The sequence below is a fragment of the Falco peregrinus genome, unplaced genomic scaffold (genome assembly GCF_023634155.1).
Source record: "Falco peregrinus isolate bFalPer1 unplaced genomic scaffold, bFalPer1.pri scaffold_35, whole genome shotgun sequence".
NCBI classification, from domain to species: Eukaryota; Metazoa; Chordata; class Aves; order Falconiformes; family Falconidae; genus Falco; species Falco peregrinus.
The window spans coordinates 1820993-1840426 of NW_026599603.1; the positions used below are offsets into that span (position 1 = coordinate 1820993).

General features: G+C 46.1%; 1 protein-coding gene across 1 annotated transcript; it reads left to right on the forward strand.

Moving 5' to 3' along the window:
- The first annotated feature begins 229 nt into the window (after nt 1-229).
- Nucleotides 230-19427, forward strand: LOC129783359 (heat shock factor protein 5-like). Its single transcript, XM_055793349.1, has 5 exons — nt 230-446; nt 1192-1385; nt 4227-4601; nt 12945-13462; nt 18507-19427. The coding sequence occupies exons 2-4, from the start codon at nt 1265-1267 to the stop codon at nt 12968-12970; spliced, it is 522 nt and encodes a 173-aa protein (XP_055649324.1). The 5' UTR covers nt 230-446; nt 1192-1264; the 3' UTR covers nt 12971-13462; nt 18507-19427.
- Nucleotides 19428-19434: the final 7 nt, after the last annotated feature.

The following is a 19434-nucleotide window of genomic DNA, read 5'->3' on the forward strand; positions in this document are numbered from 1 at the left end:
TCCCCCCCGTCCCCTCCGTCCCCGCCGCCCGCGCCCCCGTCCGTCCCCTCCGTCCCCGCCGCCCGCACCCCGCGACAGCGCAGCGGCCCGGGCAGGCCCGGCTGCTCAGCAGAACCCGCCCCCGCCCCTCCCTGGGATGCGAGGTGTCACGTGGCCCTGCGGCCCCGCCCCCTTTCCCGCGCGCGGTCCCGGTGCGGCGGGCAGCCATGGCGGGGCGCGGGGCTGCGGAACGCGTGCTCCCCGCTCTGCCCCGCCTGCAGCCGCTTTCCACGGCCCGGCGCCCGCCCGCGCCGTGGTTCGAGGACCTCCAGGCTGCCGCCGGGACGGCTCCGGGCTGGCGGCGGGGCCGCCCCGAGCGGCAACTTTCGGCCCCGGGCCTCAGCCGCCCGGTCGCTCACGGAAGCTAGGGGAGATGCTGGTGGCAGCGGAGCTGAGGGGCCGGCGGGGTGAGGGGACCGGCGGGGCGGAGGGGGTGGCCGAGGGGACCGGCGGGGCGGAGGGGGATGGCTGAGGGACATGGCCCGGCTGAGGGGACTTGGGGAGCTGAATGGACGGCGGGAGCTGAGGGGGATGGCGGGGCTGAGGGCACCGGCGGGGCTGAGGGCACCGGCGAGCTGAGGGGGGGCCGGGCTGCGGCCGTGCCGTGCCGAGGGACCGGGGCGCTGCGCGGACCAGCGCCGCGGCGGGGCTGAGGGCCGGGGGCCGCGCGCGGCGGGCGGCGCCTCGCAGGCGGGGCACGTGCCGTTCGGCGCGTGGCGGGGGAAGCGGAGGAGCGGGGCGGCGGTTGAGCGCGGCGTTGGTGCCACCTGCCGGCACGGACGCGTCGCAGCAGCCCGGCCCCGTCAGTGCCGACACCTTCCCCGCCAGGCTGCGGCGGCTGGTCAACAGCCCGCGCTGCCGCTCCGTTCGCTGGGGCGCCTCCGGCCGGGGGCTGGTCATCAACCAGCCGCGCTGTGAGTGCGAGCTGCTGGGCGCCGGGCCGGCCGTCGCCGCGCAGCCGGGTGGCCGTGGGGCAGCGGCAGCCGCCGGTTTCTTCAAGACCACGAACTTCAGCAGCTTCATGCGACAGCTCGGTCTCTATGGCTTCCGCAAGGTGGGGGTGTTGCCGGGGAGCAGTGTGCTGGGGCCGGGCCCAGAGGGTGGACAAGGCAACGGTGGCAACGGCACCGGGCCCCTGCATCGCTTCCGCAGCCCCCACTTTTGCCGCGACCGCCACGACCTCCTCGTCCACCTGAAGCGCCTGACGAAGGGCAACAAGGCGAAGATGGCAGCGGGCCTGGATGTGACCAGCCGCCCACCCAACCGCTTCCAGCGCTTGCTTGGCACGCCACTGAACGGGCAGCCGCTGCCTCCGCCCTCGACGCTCAGCAATGCCAACAGGCCTGGTGAGTCGGAGTGGGCCGTGTGGGGCCTTGGTGGGTTTTTGAGAAGCGCTGGGTGGCATGGGATTTGGAAATCAGCACTCCCCTGAGGGAGAAGGGTTACCGGTCCTTGCCGGTGGCATCTCAGTTCACCTGGTGTAGGGAAGCTGTCGTTGTTTATGCAGGTAGATCTGCTGCCAGTAAGCATGAGTAGCATGGTTCACATGTATTTCAGGCTGCCTGTAGACTATAGTACAGTCTCCATTGCGTACTACACTAAGAACACCCTTGCCCGATCTCTGTGGAGCTGGCACAGCTCTACCAGATGAACGTTACCGCTTCTTGCGCGTCGGTAAGGATGCCCATCAGTAGGGGTGCTTAATAAGCTGTCATTAATTGTGTGCGAAACAGTGAGTCATGTGAAGTGATAATTAGAGCATCGTGTTAGTTTTGTGCAAAGGAGGCAAGACCTGGTAGTAAGATTTTTGTCGGTTGTCTCCTGAAAAAGAATTCACAAGCTATGCAGTTTTTAAAACGGATTGCATGAGTAGGTGAGAGCTAATTAGAAAATAATACTGCTGAAAAGCCCTAGAACGTGTTTTCTTTCTTTCTAACGCTCTTTGAGAGGATCTGAGTTTTCCCAAGACAAGTCTGAGCCCTCAGGATTATTCCACACGTTTTGTATCGGCCCGAAAGCTTTGTAGCTGGCGCTGTGTAAGGCAGATGTGAATATCTTGCTTTGCAGTGCTCTTGGGCTGCTCTAACTGTGGGCTGCTGCCAGAAGAGCACTCCTGCTTCCCATTCCTTTGGTGGCGTGTTAACTGTCATCTTCCTTGCAGCTGATACAGCAACATGTTGGTTCAGCGCAACGATCGGAGAAGACTTCAACAGCCTTTTTGTGGCTGGCTCCTGGACCCGGGTGATGCACCCCGTGGGTGCAGAGCTGTAAGGCGCGGTGTAGGAGGAGTGGCAGGACTGTGCGACCAGGGGAAGGGGAGAAGCAGTTGACGGTACTGCTCTCTGCAGCACCGGCTGGCATTTGGAGCAGAGTAGGGTATCACCATGCTCTTGGTTACTGTGTCAGGGTAGGAACTGTCATCTAATTCAAGTGGTGTTTTCCGTGATGTGTGTGGAACTGCACGTGCAATACCAAGAAAACAAAATGAAGCATCGGAGAAGGGATGGAACTTATTTCAGTAGGGAGGCTAGGAAGCATTTAAAGTAATGACTTGATGTGAACGTTGTTAACGCTAAGATGAGTCATTGCAGACTTCAATGACATGTGGTTTGTCTGATGTAATGCAGACCACTGGTAAAGGAAATTATTAGAAAGAGATGACCTGTTCATTTTTTGTCCTCTGTTTTGATGGCTGCAGTTTCAGAGTTTTTGCTCTAGGAGTCTCATTTTCTAGAAAGACAGAACAAGGAAAACGTTGGGGTTTCTATGCAGTCAAGTTCTGACAGGCTGACAATGCACTGTTGCGCTCTGTACTGACTATTTAGGGACATGTCTTTGCTGTAAATGTGAGGTAATTTGATAGATAAGAGATACTTGTGTTTGCAAAGTGTCAGTCTGTTCCCAATGTCTTGCAGCGTGTAACGCTGTGTTAAACATTCAGGAACAATTCCTGGACAGCAACGGGAGGTGGGTAACTTGGCATCCTGTGGTGTCTTGTGTATGTGTTAGAACTAGATAATCTTCATGTCCCTATCCAAAGGTAAAATATAAACAAAAGGATTTTCATACCCCTGTTCCTTCTCTGTTTATAAATGGTGAAAGTACTGAACAGGAAATAAACGGTCCTATACGTTAAGTCTTAGCAAATCTTCAGGGTCAGCTGGTATTTATTTAGTGATTCTTAATGGTTAAATGTGAACTTGCAGAATAATGACTGTATGTTACTGATTTCTTGAATTAGCTTCTGTCAGAGGAGTGCCAGAGGTAAATGTGAGGCTATTTTTAAAAAAAACACCTTTTGAGTGAGAATTGGAAACTACAGGTCTGAGAAAGCCTGGCTTCTAGATCAACCCTATTGATGTGAACCATCCTGAAACTTGTAATTCTCATGGCTAAATGCAATCCTGCAGGGGAGTCACAAATGCAGTAGTTCTTAGAGAAATCAATGAGCGCAGGCGTTCGGGGTGTTACTGTCAGTGTTTCAAGAAAGCCACCGAAACAGAAATTGGGCTGTCATGGTATAAAAGCAAATACCATTTCATGAAACAGTAACTGTCTGAGAGAGGAAACTGTAAAATAATAGAGAAGAATAAAAGGACTGTCTAGGAAATAACAAAATGGCAAAGTCTGGCATATTTTAGTCTGCACTGAACTAGTTGAGCTGACTGAGGAAAAACTGGCTTCGAATTTTTTTTCTTGACCAAATAAATGACTTGTCATAAAGTACTTGCAAAGTCCTTTGGAGGATTTTGACATTGCCCTTCCCTTAGCTGTTTGTGAGCTGTCAGTAGTGGAGTTTGGTCAAATCTTGCTTTATGATGTCCCTTTTTTAAAATGTATTGTCTGATTTAACACACAGTACTTTCAAATTGCTTTTGTTTGGTTTAGTAAGTTACTACACTTTCCGATGTATGGCACATTTCTAAATATGGGTAACTCGTTACTGCCAGTTGAAGGAGGTTGAATGCTACGCAGACACCTGTGTTGGCGCTTCACTCGTGTGCCGCACAGCAGTTACTGCATGCTCGGGTCTAAGAGTACAGTCTCCTTTCTGGGTTAAGTACGCTGGAGCAAAGGCAGTCTTCCCAAATCATGTTGTAGAGCCTTGGCTCCTCATATTGCCTTTCTTTGCCTGTGAAAACTCCTTTCCTTAACACTTGTTTCGCTTTATTTTGTACCCACTGCAGGACTGCTGACTGTAGGACAGTTTCATCAACTTTACGGTCAAGGTGTTTTCCCTCCTTACTCCTACACGGCAACCTCGTGCCGAGCCCCCAGCACTTCACCGGCACAAAGATTAGGTCCGACTCCAGTCCCTTCCACTTGGATCCAGCAGGGACCACTTGGGTTGCTGCCAGGGCAAGGGGCTTCCCCAGCTTTTCCAGATAAAGGGGCTGCCTTTCCGGTACTCCAGACGCTTCCAACGGGAGCCACGTACACACTCCAGCCTGTGGCTTCTCTTCTGCCACTTCAGCAAGGGACTCAAAGCGTTGCCGCATCCATTGCAAATTGTAGCAGCTCTGCATCTTCAGTGCCGTACTCACAAACCTGCTATCCAACAGGTATGAAAAAATTTCTGCATTTGCTTTTCAAAAACAGATTTTAAAGTGAGACTTTCAAATATTTTTCTATAATACTCTGCCATGTGTATATCTCAAGTGAGAATTAGAAAGTGTCAAGTCTAAAAGGAAGATGGACCTTTAAAGCAAAAGGAGTTTCTGTTTGCTATTCGTGTCCTTCCTCCAGATTTTGCGTGTCCCCTGGTGATTTTCTGGATAGCCTTTCTGTTGAGGTGAAAGGGCGAGGAGAAAGACATTTGTCCAAAACTAGTCGGTGTGAGGCTAACTTTCATTTTTGTTTTTTCAATTAAGCAAAACTTGGACAATGATATTAAAGCACTGAGACCTTGTTAAGAAGTAGTATCCTAGGCCTTGGTCTCATGTTTTTCCAGGTTAAGGTTTTAAACCTTAAAGATCAGTCAAACGTATTGTGTAGAACAGGGGTCCTCAAACTTTCTAAACAGGGGGCCGGCGCGCGGATTAGGTGGCCGGAAGTCATCTGCGGCTGCTTGGTTTCCCCCTCCCACCCCCGGCAGGGTGGTGGTGGTGTGGGGGTTCTGTAAATACGGGGGGGCGGACTGAGGACCCTGGGGGGCCATATCTGGCCCACGGGTCGTAGTTTGAGGACTCCTGGTGTAGAATATTTCATTCTGCTCGTACTGTTTTTGTATCTAAATTTTTTTTTCTTGCTTAGCTTCTTTATGTTGTATTTTTTTATGCACTGAAGACTAGAAAGTACAAAAGTCTTGGCTCCTTTCTTTTTTCGAAATTATTTCTGCCACAATTGTCAGTCTCACTTAATCACTTGATTACAAAATAAATCAGTCTCACTTCAGTGTTTTTATTCTTCAGAAGAGGAGTTGAAGCAAATTACTGTTCTTTTCCTTGCCCTTACCTTGAATTGGAAAAATCACATGATAGGTTATTTTCTGGGGAGTGGTGGTCTGTTTGTTGTTGTTTTGTGGTGTGTTTGTTTAATTTCCCTAAAACTTCTGAAATTCAGAACAGTGACCCTTTCCTTGAACAAACTAAAGCTCAGTTATTATTCTTTCCTTCTGCCTGCTCCTCCTTTGGCAGCCGCACCTTCACAAAGACAGCTATCTGTCCCTGTTTAGAAATCCTACACAGTGAAATCATTACATCTTTTGTGCATCTCTTCTGAGACCTCTGCTGAGAACATTTCAGGCAATAATCGCTAGTTTCCATAACGTCATTTTTGTCAAGGAAGGGTTCTGAGGAGCTGGGCATTTCTTGTAGACACACTTAAATGTTTAAGAGACAGGCAACTTCTGCCACGTGCTCCTTGCCTTGTGCCCCTTATGCAGGGATTACTGTGGTGGCCAAAGTGTGGAGCCTGCCTTACCAGCTGCTAACTATTAAGTCTTCTCCCAGGAGCAGGTGTCCTGAGAATCACAGAATGGTTTGGGTTGGAAGGGACCTTAAAGATCAGCAAGTTCCCACCCCCCTGCCGTGGGCAGGGACACCTTCTATTAGTCCAGGTTGCTCCAAGCCTCATCCAGAATACTTGCTTCATTAGGGTGGGAGGTGGGAGGTGGTCCCCGCTTTGCGTTTCTATGGTTACAGAGCATAGGCTGAAACTCATCATGATGAATTGTAGTTGTCTCTGTCTCAGCTAAGGCCCCAGCCCTCTTCCGTAGTCAGGGGAAGGAAAGGGGCGTCTCGGGTGCGATTCACGTTGCTCGGTTTAGAGTTTGTCTTGGGGTAAGATTACTGGTGTCCTGGAAGTGCCTGTTTTGAAGTACTGCCTGTAGGGGAGCTGAGGGAGACCAGCGTAGATTTAGACATGAATATGGAGATCTCTCTCGCTGGGTGACGCTCGTTGCTTTAAGTTTAAAGGATAACTTGGCTATGTTGCTCAGGTAGAATCTTCTGGGGTGGGAGGTGGGTGTGAGAATGCGGTGAAAACATACCAAATTTTGCAAGGTGTAATCAAAACTAAAATGCAGAAACTTAGGGAATCTGAGGCGTTTGAAACCCCCAGTGAATTAATTAGCGTTTCTGAGAGTGTAAGTGACATTTCACTGGAGTATGATAAATCTTTCAATTTTCACTGTCGCTCTAGGACTGTCTCAGCGGTTTTACTTCTGTGCCTGTGTATCTCTTAATCTCTCCGCTATCCTTTCTTCTGTATATTATAACATACAGCATGCTGAAAGCGTGTTTCTTCATATGTCCACATGAAAAAGTCTGGTTTCCTTCATCATGAGAGCACAGCAGCAAGATTAGTTTGTTTGGAAAGTGATAGTTAACCTTAAGATACGTATTTAATAAGTGAGAGAACTGAAGAATGTATGTTCAATCTTATTCTTGACTCTCCATTTCACTTTTGAAGTCCCATTAAATGAAATCAAAGTAGAACTTTCTGAAAAGATTTCTTTTTATGTGTATTCAAACTTGTTTGTTAACTTGCGTGACAAAAAAATTCCCTGGTTTTTCATTATGATTCTTATTGAAAAGTCAGTAAAATAAAATATGCTCGTCTAAGTCTCTTTTTCCCCACTAGCCTTAGACCATAATTATTGTAAGGATTTAGTTCTGTTTGCTTTCGGCTATCTGCAAAACCTTTGACAGTAGTAGAATCGGGTGAAAGAAATGCGTTGAAGCTTCATTATCTGAGAGTGTCTAATAATGAAAAATCAGTCATGGAGACCATGTGAGACATGTTAGTTATTGGTGCCACCTGACAGTGCAAGTCCAATCGCGCCTTTGGCATACATCTGTGCCTGTAGGGTTCATTTACATATGAAAACCTTTCTGGTGAGTGGTAGTTCAGGAGTAGTCATGATATTCTTCGGAATGACACACTCTGGGTTAAGATAATTCATTTTCTTTATAAGTCTTAAAATTCACATGGTCACAAGTGTGTATGTGTGTATGAACACCTAGGCTCAGCTATGTGAATGCACTTTGTGGTGTATTGTGACAAGAAACTCAAGCAGCCAAGTCAAAAAGGTGATATTAAGACAGAAAAGACTGATGATGAAGTTTCTGCATGTATGTGTGTGTTTTATCAATTTTACAATATATATTTTTAATATATCTATACATATCTTAAAATAAGTATTTTTAAGATTAAGAAATTGGTCTTAAAATGACTTGGGAGGTAACAATAAATTTCTGGAATTTCGCTTACTGTGTGATTATTGAAATGTTTAATCGAAGTAAGCAATAGAACTGCACACCAGACACAAGTTCCGGCAGTCTGATAGCTGTGTTTGAATTCTTGCAGCCACACCAGAGCTGTTCAGCAGCAGCCCACACAGATCCTCTGGCTGGCTGTGCTGGTCCTACTGCTTCAGCGTGCACCCACGACAGCTTTCTCCAGGTGAGCGTAGCCTACTGAAAGGAGGTGAAAGCGAAGGAGACTGTATGAATGAGCTGCAGGTTTATACACTTGTGAAATTAAGGATATAAATTTGAAAATTGATCTGCTTGATAAAGTGAAAGTGATGTGGTTTACAAATACCTATTTCAAAGAACCACTGAATGTTAAACGGGTAGTTTTGTAATTCAGGTTAGGTTTCAGGGTAGCAGCATAGTGGGTGTCCTCATCAGCGGAGTGTTTTTTTGCTTGACTTCACCAGAATCACTTTTAGTTAATGAGCCTGCATTTGTATTGGAAGAATGCTCTTGCCTGGACAAAAAGAGATTCTTTAATATTATGAAAATACTGAGAAGCAGCTCCACTTCTTTGTCCTGGACAGCTTCCTGCAGTCCTGAGTTTCATTTGTTGAACGAGAAAAACTAAGGTGACTTTGTGGAATGGGCCCCGCCTCAGAGATCTCTTATTAAAGATAACTCCAGTACTTCCTGTAAATGCGTTATGTAATTCTAGTGGAAACTGCACCTTATTTGGAGGGCCTGGCTTATCAGATATCAGAAGATCTTTAGTAAGAATGCAAGGGCTTCCTTTTCTATTACAGCGTAACACGTATACTTTTTTCCCCCCTCACAGAGGACAAGCGAAGCAAGTTATGCTTATGTGTGTTGAAAAAGGGTTGACCTACCCAAGCTTGATCATCCAGTTTCCTGTCTTGCAAATATCAACCTTTGTCTTTTATTCATGAGTCTTTTTAAAAAATAAGCTTATCCAAGATGGGCAGGTTATGGCCTGGATAACACGTTAGTGTAAGGCTATAAATAGCCAACAGCCAGTCATGCCGTCGATATTGTAGTATTTATTTTTCGCGCAGTGCATCTTTGTCCTCTCACTTTGATCGTGAGCTGCTTTTTTCATCCAGGACGCGAGGATCCGTCTGAGCGATGGGAAGTCACAATTAAATAGCTTATCTCGGAAGGCCGAGATCAATGGGATAGTAAATCATTCCAAAGGAGGTGTCAAAGGTGGTGTTGTGGCTAGATTGAAGGGTAATATACGGTGTCCAAAGGGTCTAGTAAAACTCAGTTGTTTGGAGAAGCAAGTCCGTGGGCAGTGTGTGGAGTCAGAAGAGCTTTAGGCCACTTGCTAGTGGTTGCTTTGTTTCCTGGAAACCCCCAGCAAAAAGCTGCCGAGCATCTGGGCAGAGACTGCGGGAAGGCGATCCTCTGCGTGAGAAGGCCAAAGGCGAGCAGTGCCCTGTATCAGTTCCACCAGGTCAGTAACCGGCTGTCTCTGAGCAGGGTAACACAGCTATCGTACCGCGTGGATCAACGGGACTTCTAGAGATTTCCGAGTCTTAGCATAGCCTGGGTCATTTCTCCTGGAACGTGGTGACAGGCTGTGCAGGTGGTACAGAAGACAGCAGTTTGCCTGCGGTTCTTGCTGAGCTGTGGGGAATAATCAGTTTGCCTTTTGTGTGTTCTGGGGCATATACTTCCCCAAACTTCTGCTGGGGGATGTGGCAAGCTGCAGTATTGAGCATCCTGCCCGGCTGGCGTATTGATCATCCATCAGTAACCACTTGCACAAATCCTCAAAAGCGGTAAAATTCATCAGCCCTGGCTGACTAAGCATTTTTATTGTTCCTCACAAAAAATAGAACTATTGCATGGTATATTTCCTATCGTTCCACTCAATACCTTCCACCAGTTGCAGGAATTCAGTGCGATGCTGTTGAAGCGTGGTTTGCGGGGCGTTTTAGGCTGTTTGGTCCCGCTGTGCGCTGCTAGATAGGAGTGGCAAAGCCTATACGAAACTGCCGGGCCAGTCCCGAAGACAGCGAACCGTATCGGCGCACTAGCAGTCAGCAAGCTGGTTACCAGCCCCGTTTCTGTTGGATCCAGACGGTGCTTTGTGGTCTCAGAAGGAAAAGCTGGCACTCTCGGACAAGGAAGCTTAAACCTTGTGCTGTTCTTACTGGGTCTTGCAGAGAGCATCACTTTTTAAGTTTAGGAGAGATTAAGACGGGTGGAGTTTCTGGGTCTTGGAGGCCAGCTGCTGGGCTTGTACAGTACGCACCTGAGCTGCTGAAAGTGTTAGGTGCCCCTGCCTGGAACACGGGCAGACCAGGCCGGTAACTAACTGGTTGGTTGGCTGCAGTTTGCTCTCCAGGAAAAGCTACAGAGAATTACTGCGTGGAATGGCAAGGGGGCAGAGGTGGTTATACCCAGACATGGTGGCTGATGATGGTGTATCTCACCAGGTTTCTGAAATCGGGGTTTCAGAGGTTTGTATTACACTCTCATCACGGTTGGTTACAAAACAGGGAGCTCGGGTACAACTTCTTACCCATTTTTCATTAGGGTTCTCTTAAGTGGGGTTTGGATTAGTGTGATGAATCGGTATCCTTGGGTAGGAATGAGTCTTTTGAGAGACCTCCTGCTATCTTCTGCAGCAGCAGTGCTGGCAGCTCACAACCATTAGCTCAATACTTCCCCGCTGCTTTATCATAGATGTGAACTGAGGCTACATGTTGGATTTCAGCGATTTTTAAATTTTTTTTCCTGCCCCCACCTCATTTTGTTTTTTTTTAATAGCAGCCCTGCTGTTTGATTATTGCTATTACCGTGGTTATTAAGCTGTCAGTATTTCCTTGTGGAACTGAAGCAAGAGGTAACGGGAAATGGAAGAAATAAACGTGCAAGAAAAAAGAGAAAAACTTTCTGACCTTAATTTGCTTTTATTTGTAATAAGGAATGATAATCAGCCATGTTATTTCAAAAAGAAATCAAGTCTGAGCTAATTCTGATTGCCCAAGCACTCAAGCCAGATTTGTGTAGTCCTAGCGGTCCCTGAAAAGGTGTGGTTGTGCTTTAATTCCTGCACATGCTACGCTAAATCTTATAAGTGAAATGCCCATCTTCTCTTTCACCACTTTTGCTAAGTCAGACCATTTTTCCTCTTGAGCTTGCATGACCAGCAAGCTATTAGTCTTTCAAGCCCTGACTTCTCAATCTTTTATTGGTTTTCCTTGTTTCATTGCTGCCCCCCCCCCATCCTCGTCTGTCATATCTTTTCCAGGTGAACTAAAAGGATTTAAATTGTACCTTTGTGTGGCTCCTTTCTCCTGTTGGAAATACATACGAGATCCTGTAGTGCATCCAAGAGGACAATATGTGCTATAACAGCTTCAAGCTGAGGTCCCCTAAGAAGAGGCAGAAAAAGATTCAGTATGGGTGGGTTGGTTGGTCGGTTTTTGGCAGGGATGATCTTATTCCTGGACGGTTTGGTAACCCAGATCTTAATTAAAATCCTGACTACTTACGACAGTAAACAAGCAGTGCAACAGAAATGAAACACCTTGTTAACGTTTTTAAAAAATAGAACTGAAAAAAAAATCAAATGAGAGGAATAATGTGTGAACCTATCTCATAAAAACATAAAGGTGGCTTAGCCTTTAATGAAAAGATTTTGCTTAACTTAACCTAAATTTCTCAAATTCCAGGTTTTATTTTCCCCTCTGTTTCCCCCCACCCTCCACAGTTTGTGGCTATCTACAAACTGGCACATCTACACAAATCCACACTGGGACTTGACTTCACACACCCAGGAGACGGGATCTCATCTCTTTGTGGTATCTCCTGCAGGGAGAGACCAAGTCCTTCACTGGCATTTGATCTGATACGGCTTTCCTAGTAGGTGATCCTGCAGCTTCCTGTTTCTAATTGACTTGTCTCTGGAAGTAGCTTTTCATTAACCATGACCTCAGCTAGAAGGTCTAAGGATAGTCAGGCACTAAGGACTAATCCTTCATGCTGGATCTCTTCCAAAAGAAGGCTGTATTTTAAATAGACCTGAGTTTCTGTTCAACATCGTTGTATGACTTGTATTTGTCAGAAGAAATGACCCTTCTAGTGTCCTTTGACTGAGTCACCTCCAGAAGAAGTAGCAGTACAGACACTGGCTGTTAAAATGTCATCTATCATTTCACTTGGGTAGGACTTGATGCTTTTGAAAAACTCTTGTCATTGTCTTCGTTCTGTTTCAAAGGTTATTCGATATATATGAATTCTACTAAAAAAATCATCACTGGATTGCTGATTGTGTCCTGTCGTCCTGTGATGTCATTACAGTGAAAAATTTTAGTAGTGTTCAGACCTGATCTGTGATGGCAAAGGCAGTCTCTGTAGGTTCTACAAGAAGGGCTTCTGACCTGAAATTCTGTCGGGTTTTTACGCAGATTGATGCAGACTTCGAGTTGTGCCTCTGTGGGACCCTGTCATGACAGGAGAGTCCAGATGTGAGGCTGTGACAGGCAGGGCAGTTTTACAGTATTTGCTGTCATCGGTATTTGAACTCCCACTCCTCCTGGGACTGGGGCATCCCTGGGGGGCACCCCTTGTGTAGATGTGCCTATGGACAGTCGCTTGAGGAGGAAAATGATATTATTGGTTAAGAAGCGGTGAGTTCCTCAAGTTGTGTTGTCCATATGCACATTTACAGCATATGGACCTTTTTCTTTTGCTTAAAAATGTTGTGGTTTATACTGGGTTTATACACAACAGGAATGCTTGAGTTTTAGAAGGAACTGAAGGCGGGTGGATTTTCTCTCTCATTTTCTATTACATATGTGGCACGTGAAGAGGGTGGTTCTAGTGTACCCCCACAGGTCCTACTAAGACCAGAAGTCTCTGATTTGAATGCTTGGGTATATTTAACACCTGCGGTGCAAAGGGTGTGCAGACAATGCATCTGCAGGCATACACCAGCTCCTCTCCAGGATAGACCATGAATAGAAGAAAGGAAGTGTGCCAAGAGTAAGGTGGTTAATGAAAACCAAGACAAAGCAGTAGCTTTTTTTTTTCTTCTTCTGGTTAAACTTGCTATTTTAACTGAGAATAACAGACAATCTTTCAAGCTTTTGGATAAATGGATAAACAGAATCAATACACATCCTGTCATGGTAATTTTTTATACAAAAGTTCACTGTATTTTGTTTTTTCCAGAATCCTCCAATGCAGTCATCTTATGAAGCTGAACTGATGCCATCTGACTGGCTATGTAATATATCTGAAGAAAACAAGAAGGCAGAAGTCGGTCTTGAAGCCATGTTTCAGGTTGCCGATGAGGTGCATTCATCATGCAAAGCTGAAAAGTGGAAGTGGCACCTGTAGAGAGCCAGAGTTCAATCCTGGAGCTTAATGGAAATCAGGCACTGCCTGTTAATAGTTACACACCTTCTTCAACTGAGGAAAGCCAGCTGGAACGTCTCACTCCTGTAACTTCAGACACGTCATTTCTGGTGGCAGCAGATCGAACACTGGATTTGTCTCCATTACAGCCTTCTGACATTCTTTGTGCTGCCGATCCCACTCTGTCTATAGAAACTGCTGCTGCTGCTAAAATACTACAAGAACTTCTGACCACACAGGAAGCAGATGAAGAACGGAGCAAAGAACCACATCACCACGCAGCTGAGTTCTCCCTCATGATTTTTCAGGAAGAATTGTTCAGTCCAGAGCAGGTAAGGGGTAAAGGGAGGTAAACCAACATCTTTCTTGAGCTAACTATATTTGATAGTAATACTAGGGTCTGGACCGATAGCTTTTCAATATTCTTGCCTGCTCAAGAACCGAAGGCTTCTTTAATTAAGCTGTTAATGGACAGTGAAGGGTTTGCTTGGTAAAGCAAGATACAAAAAGAAGACGGAATGAAAAAGTATCCCATGTTAATGAGCATGACATGTGTCAGCCTGTTGGCCAAGTTAGGGTGTTCATTTGCATGGGAAACATGTGTAGTGCAGGTGTATTCGTGGTGATGAAGTGGATGCTTTTTTAGGTTGTAACATACCGTCTTTTAATCTCCAACAAAGAAGAGTATTTTGAGAATTGCCACTGGAGGCAGATTTTTGCTTAAATTTAGATAAACGCTTAGATTGTTTCTGATAAATAGTTATTAAGTTCTGTTTTCAGTGGAAAGTATAGTCTTTTGACATTTGAATGGTATAAAGCATCTTCATTGGTTTATACCTTGTGGTGTACAACAAGCTGTAATTGTACTTCAGTCTACCTGGAGCTGGTCTTCCCTGTAGGTAAAATTGTAAGTCTCATGAGGGGTGAGGGGCATTCTAGATGTCACTCTGTTAAGGCAGCAAATGCATGCTCTGCGCTTTTTTTGGTTTGTTTTGAAAACAAAGTAAACTCAGGAGATTGACTGCATCTGTTTCTCCTGCATGAGACCTACCTTGCATGTAGGCACTCAAAATCTCATTTTTGTGTATGCATTGAAGCTACTGTCTTATTGTTCTGTCGGTAGCTTGACGCCTTCAAGTTTCTAGATCGGAAATCATCAGCTGGTGCAAACCTCCCATTGTTGCTTTCAGCCAGCGTTATAAAGATTAGTCATCTTCCTCTTGGGTATCTTTCTAGAAAGGGCTGTGTATTCTGATCAAGCCTCTGCATAGCTCAAGCCTAGACTAGACTGTTCTGCTCCGTGCTGTGTAGGGAAGAGCACATCCCTGTGCTAGTGCATAGAGTCGGCAGTACTCCTTAATTGGTGCCCACTCAATATATTAAGCGTTGACCGCACTTTAAATGTTGTCAGTTTCGAGAATTTTTGAACTGCGTTTTTAGAATGATAGGTTGTCCCTTGTTGAAGGCCTTTGGAGTCCATGACCTGAAATTCCTTGTCAAGAACTGGGGGAATTAAGCGCATGAACCACGTAGTTGTTTGGGAGGGAGGTTTTGTATATTTGTGAGAATCCTGATGTTGGTCCTGGACCGTAACTGGTTAAATAACTGGCCTCATTTTTTGAGCAATTGAAAAGCAATTCAGGGACTGTTCAGCGTTTTGTTTGACAGATTCCCTCTTTCTGTTAGAACTACTCTTTAACTAGTCTCCTCCTCCCAAACTCAGGAGAGGGAAGGTTAACTTAACACCCTGCTTGTCCAGAGCCTGCGGTCATGGCAGGTGCCGAACTCTCCAGAGGAGGCTTCTGTGCCTGTACTCCTCACATCAGGCTCCAGCACAGTTTTCTTCCTCATCCCTGAGTCTGGAAGCACTCAGGCTTTCAGCGGCTGTTGGTACCATGTGTTTTAGAGCAAGCTTGTGACAGAATAGTGGGCGTGCACAGAAGACCGCTCTGTTCCTCTCTATACGAGCAGAGGGGGAGCAAATTCCTCCACTGTTCGTACAAGAGCATCAGAACAGCTCTGCTGGGTCAGATCAAAGGTTTGTCTTGCCCAGTGTCAAGTCTCAAAACAACAGCTGTAATCTGATGTGTAGGGAAGAGCAAGAACAAGGCCCGCAAACAGAGCAGGGCATTCCTGCTTATACTTTCCAGCTACTTTCAGCCCGAGGACTTGCGATGATGCTGTGTACTTCATCTTGGGTTTCTGCTCTGTGGACTGAAGTCAGCCCTTGAAACTGTCGGTTTTAGCATACGGGACCTTTTGACCAAGCTGGTACTTTGCTCACGGGCTATTCCTGCACGAAGAGCTTCCTTTTGTGCGTGGCTGTTAGTAGTTTCATGTGATGCTTCCCCATTTCCGTCTCAGAAGGGACATTCAGCTGTCATCCCTGGCTGCTTACTGCATGTCACTTGTGACTTTCCGCATCGCTTATCACAGCCGCCTCAGTAGTCGCCTTTCCTGACTGTACAGCCCTGCTGTAGCTTCCTCTGCGTGGCAGCTGCTCTGCACCTCTGGTTAGCATTGGAATTGTTCTCAACTTGTTCTAGTACATCCTCTTCTGAAATGAAGAGAACATTTTTACAGTGACACAAAGATGTTTGCTGTTTTGTTTTCTGTTTCGTTCAGGTATTTCCCAGCATTTAATTACTCTTGTGACCAGCACTGAGCCTTGAACTGTCTTCCTCATAGAAGTAACAGTTTAGTAGAAACCTGCTTTATTCTGCTTTCCCGATTTCCTAAAAGACAGCAAATTAAAGAGCAGTTAGTACATTCAACAGTTCAGATCCAGTGTTGCCCTCTCAGCCTCAGTGAATTTCTGTCCTAGACTTTTACAGGCTTTGGCCTTTAATGGGCATATTTTATTCCACTCCTACTCCTAAGAAATGTTTTATTTGCTTCTTAAAGTGGAAATAGAACATGTCTGTAATGCTTGATCAAGAGGAATTTGCCTCTATTTCGTTCAGTCTCCTTGGCCGCATACCTCTGTGAAGGCTGAAACGCTTGCTTTCTTTGGGGAAGGTGAATCCAGCAAACCCCGTTCATGCGAGTTGCTAGTTTTAGTACCTCAGCTTCCCATCATGGTTCCAGCTGGGTATAGGTATAGTCCAGTCAGTGTCTCGTAAGTCGTGTAAGTAGTGAGTGAGATGAAGCAGTTTTGGCGTTTTTCAGTAACTGAGGTGAAAAGGCAAAACTTTCACGTCTGTCAGCTTTGGTAGCTTTGATTCTCCGCCAAACAATGTTTCGGACTCTGAAGCTGCAGAAGTATCAGACCTGAGTGGAGGGCCTGTCCACAGGTGCGGTGAATCCATGGTCAGAAACATGTTCGCTTAAAAGACCAAACAATAAAAAAAAGGGATAGCTTGGGAACCAGACTTGTGTGGGCTAGGCTGATGCTGTTAGGATGAAAATGGTATTATTACCTATTACATTAGATTACTGAAGAGTTGGTGTGTAAGATTCTACGAACACAGTGATAAAAAGGAATCTGAAAGGGGTGCTGTGCAGTGTGACTGCTCTTCAGTTTCCACACACGCAGCTGTAAGGGTTAAAATTGGACACAGCATTGGAAGTACAGGTTCACCAGTGAGGGGGAATGAAATTTCCCCAGTTTGCTGGCCACGCTCGTCCTGGTGTAGCCCAAGGTGTCATTAGCCTTACTGGGCACTGCAGCACCCCCAGGTCCTTTGCAGAACTGCTAGTTAGAGTGTCTAGACTTCTTTCACCACGTCGGCTAGTAACAGTTTCTTGATAATGGTTATCCCAATATGCATGTTACTTGTTTTTTCTTTATCAAACACTGCAATTTGGTTTTTACATCCCCCGCCTGGTATTGCTCTTCATTATTCTCTTCTTTCTGCAAATCTCATTATTTAAAATTGTTTCTAGAGCAGTTGTTCGCTGGAATATCCAGTTTAGAACGCTTACTTGAGAAATCTTCCCTTCTCTCACTGCTTGATTAAGGCTGCTCACTAATTTTCCTGGAAATTTATTATTATGTAAATGTCACCAGGAATAAAGAGGTCATCATCACTCGTGAGACTTGGATTCTAGCTGGTGTAGGTAGTGACCTACAGCCTGCCTGCCGCCTTTGTTTTTGTGCCTGGGAAGGAGTTGTGGTTCAGACATCAGACAAAAGGCACTGCTAGCCACGTGTTTTTCACGTGGCCTTGTTAACAGTACTGAAGCAGTACATCCAGACAGCGCATTTCAAAGATGGAAAAAAGAGTCAAGTGGGTGTCCAGCAAGTGCAGGAGGTGTGTTGGAGGGAACTAGTTCTCCCTGGAGTACTCCATTACTGTATTTGCACAGGTCTTTTTGAATGATATTATACAACTTTGTCAAGGAATGTACGTGTGTTTCTATTGATATGTATACACATAGCAGGTTATATACTCAGCATTGAGTAATGACAGACTCAAGGTGGCGAGCGTGATTTTTGGAAAGACTGTCTTATTACCAAGTGTGACCTCTTGTCTTCTGTAAACTCACACATAATGGTTTTCAAAAGCTTTTTTCCCCTTAACAGAAGGAAACGTTGCAGACTCTGAGCAGTCATTCATCTTTAGGTCATTGATGGATAAGATATTTGCAGAGGAGATGAATATTCTAGAACAGGTGATACTGCGAAAATTTTTCTGTCTAAAGCTAAATTCCAGGTGCTTAACTTTGGGCCTGTACTGCCTCAGTGAAATAGAAACAGAACTTGGTTGTTTGGCCCTTTTCTCTCTCTCTTTTTTTTTTTTTTTTTTTTTTTTTTTAAGCTGCAGATTTTTGCCACATGATCATGGAAATGTACCAGTCTGCCCAATGGCTGCCTGCAAAACACATGCAGAGCAGCAGCAGAGGGCTCTAAAAAGCAAGCAACACATTATAACTTAAGGTCTTAATGACTGGATGGGGTGGGGTGAGATTCCCAACCAGAAACGTGTGGTTTCCATGTGGTTCTGCATCACACAGCTCTGCGAAGTTGTTTGAGCTAGATCTGTCGTCATTATTACACGTGCTGGTAACAAGGAGCGCGCCTGTATTTCTTCTAGCTTATTTCTTCTAGCTAGTTTAATAACTGAGGGCAAAGCTCAGACTGTGGGGACATGTACCCTAACTTTGTGTATTCTAGTTTTCTGATCTCATATTTTGCTTAATATGATATTTTGCAAGAGGTTGTTTCAATTTAGCAACCTTAATTCTGAGTTAAAAACGCTTACTATGTCAACTGTCTAGGCAGTGTTCAACACCTGTTGGATGCCCTTTTGGAGTGGAGAAGAATAGCTTTTATTTTGTTTTATTGGTTTTATATTAGTTTTATTACAAGATAACATTGAGTGATCTTTGGTTTTATTTCTTTTGTTGTTGTGTTGTGTTGTGTGTTTTTTTAAGGAGAATACTAGTGTTAAAAGTGAATCCAGGACAGCGGAGACAGAAGAGAGACAATTCACTTCAGGAGCTGAGCCTGTGAATGAATCTGTAGGACAGACAGATTCATCTGTAAAATCTTTCTCCAGGAAAAGACGCGGTTCAGACACAGGCAACTCTCTCGGTAAGAAAGATTCTATATTTTCTCAGAGATTACGGCGACAGCTACTCTGAAACTAACTATTACAGAAAGGGGAGAGTAGAAGAATTTAGTTGTTGTCTGCCGTGTAAGTACCTCATTGTTCCTTCAGTTAAAATATTAAACTTGTACAACCTCTAGCGAGAACGGCTCCCACCAGGGCAGCGTGCCCCCTGGGCTTTGCCGGGGATGTGCAAGAAGAGTTCATTGCATGTGACAAACTGACAGGGGGCAGGAGGCGATGAAGAGGTCCACCAGGCAGCTCGCTTTCCAAATGCAGACGTTCATCTCCCCGCCGAGCTCTGCCCATGGCCAACCCCACGGATCCCACACAATTCAGCCACCCGCCCCATCTCCCTGAGGGGAGCAGGTTTGCAGGTGCTTGCCTGACCTGCAGCTGCTCCATCTGCCTCTCCAAGGCCGCCACTTTCATCTTCCAGCTCTTCCTCAGCTGCTCCTCTTGCCGCAGCACCTCTGACTTCTCAGACAGCTCGTTCATCAGCTTGCCGCACCACTCCTGTAACCTGGCCACCTCAGCGTTTTGCCTGCACCAACAGAAGCAGCGTTATTCCAGCCCGCAGGCCAGTCAAGCATCCCTGGCGTTACCCGGGGGGAACACATCCTCCTGGTGGGCCTGGTAACAGGGCTTGAAACATCTCAACGGTTGTGTTGGCCTGTTTCTCGGACACGCCTGGTCCTTCAGGGATGGGGTGGAAGGAGCCGATACATCAATTTCAAAAGCTCCGTTTCCAT

Excerpts from the sequence above, each read along its gene's own strand:
- LOC129783359 (XM_055793349.1), top strand. The coding sequence starts at position 1,265 with ATGGCAGCGGGCCTGGATGTGACCAGCCGCCCACCCAACCGCTTCCAG. Across the intron at positions 1,386-4,226 it reads CAGCAATGCCAACAGGCCTG|GACTGCTGACTGTAGGACAG; the intron begins GTGAGTCGGAGT and ends TACCCACTGCAG. Across the intron at positions 4,602-12,944 it reads ACAAACCTGCTATCCAACAG|AATCCTCCAATGCAGTCATC; the intron begins GTATGAAAAAAT and ends TGTTTTTTCCAG.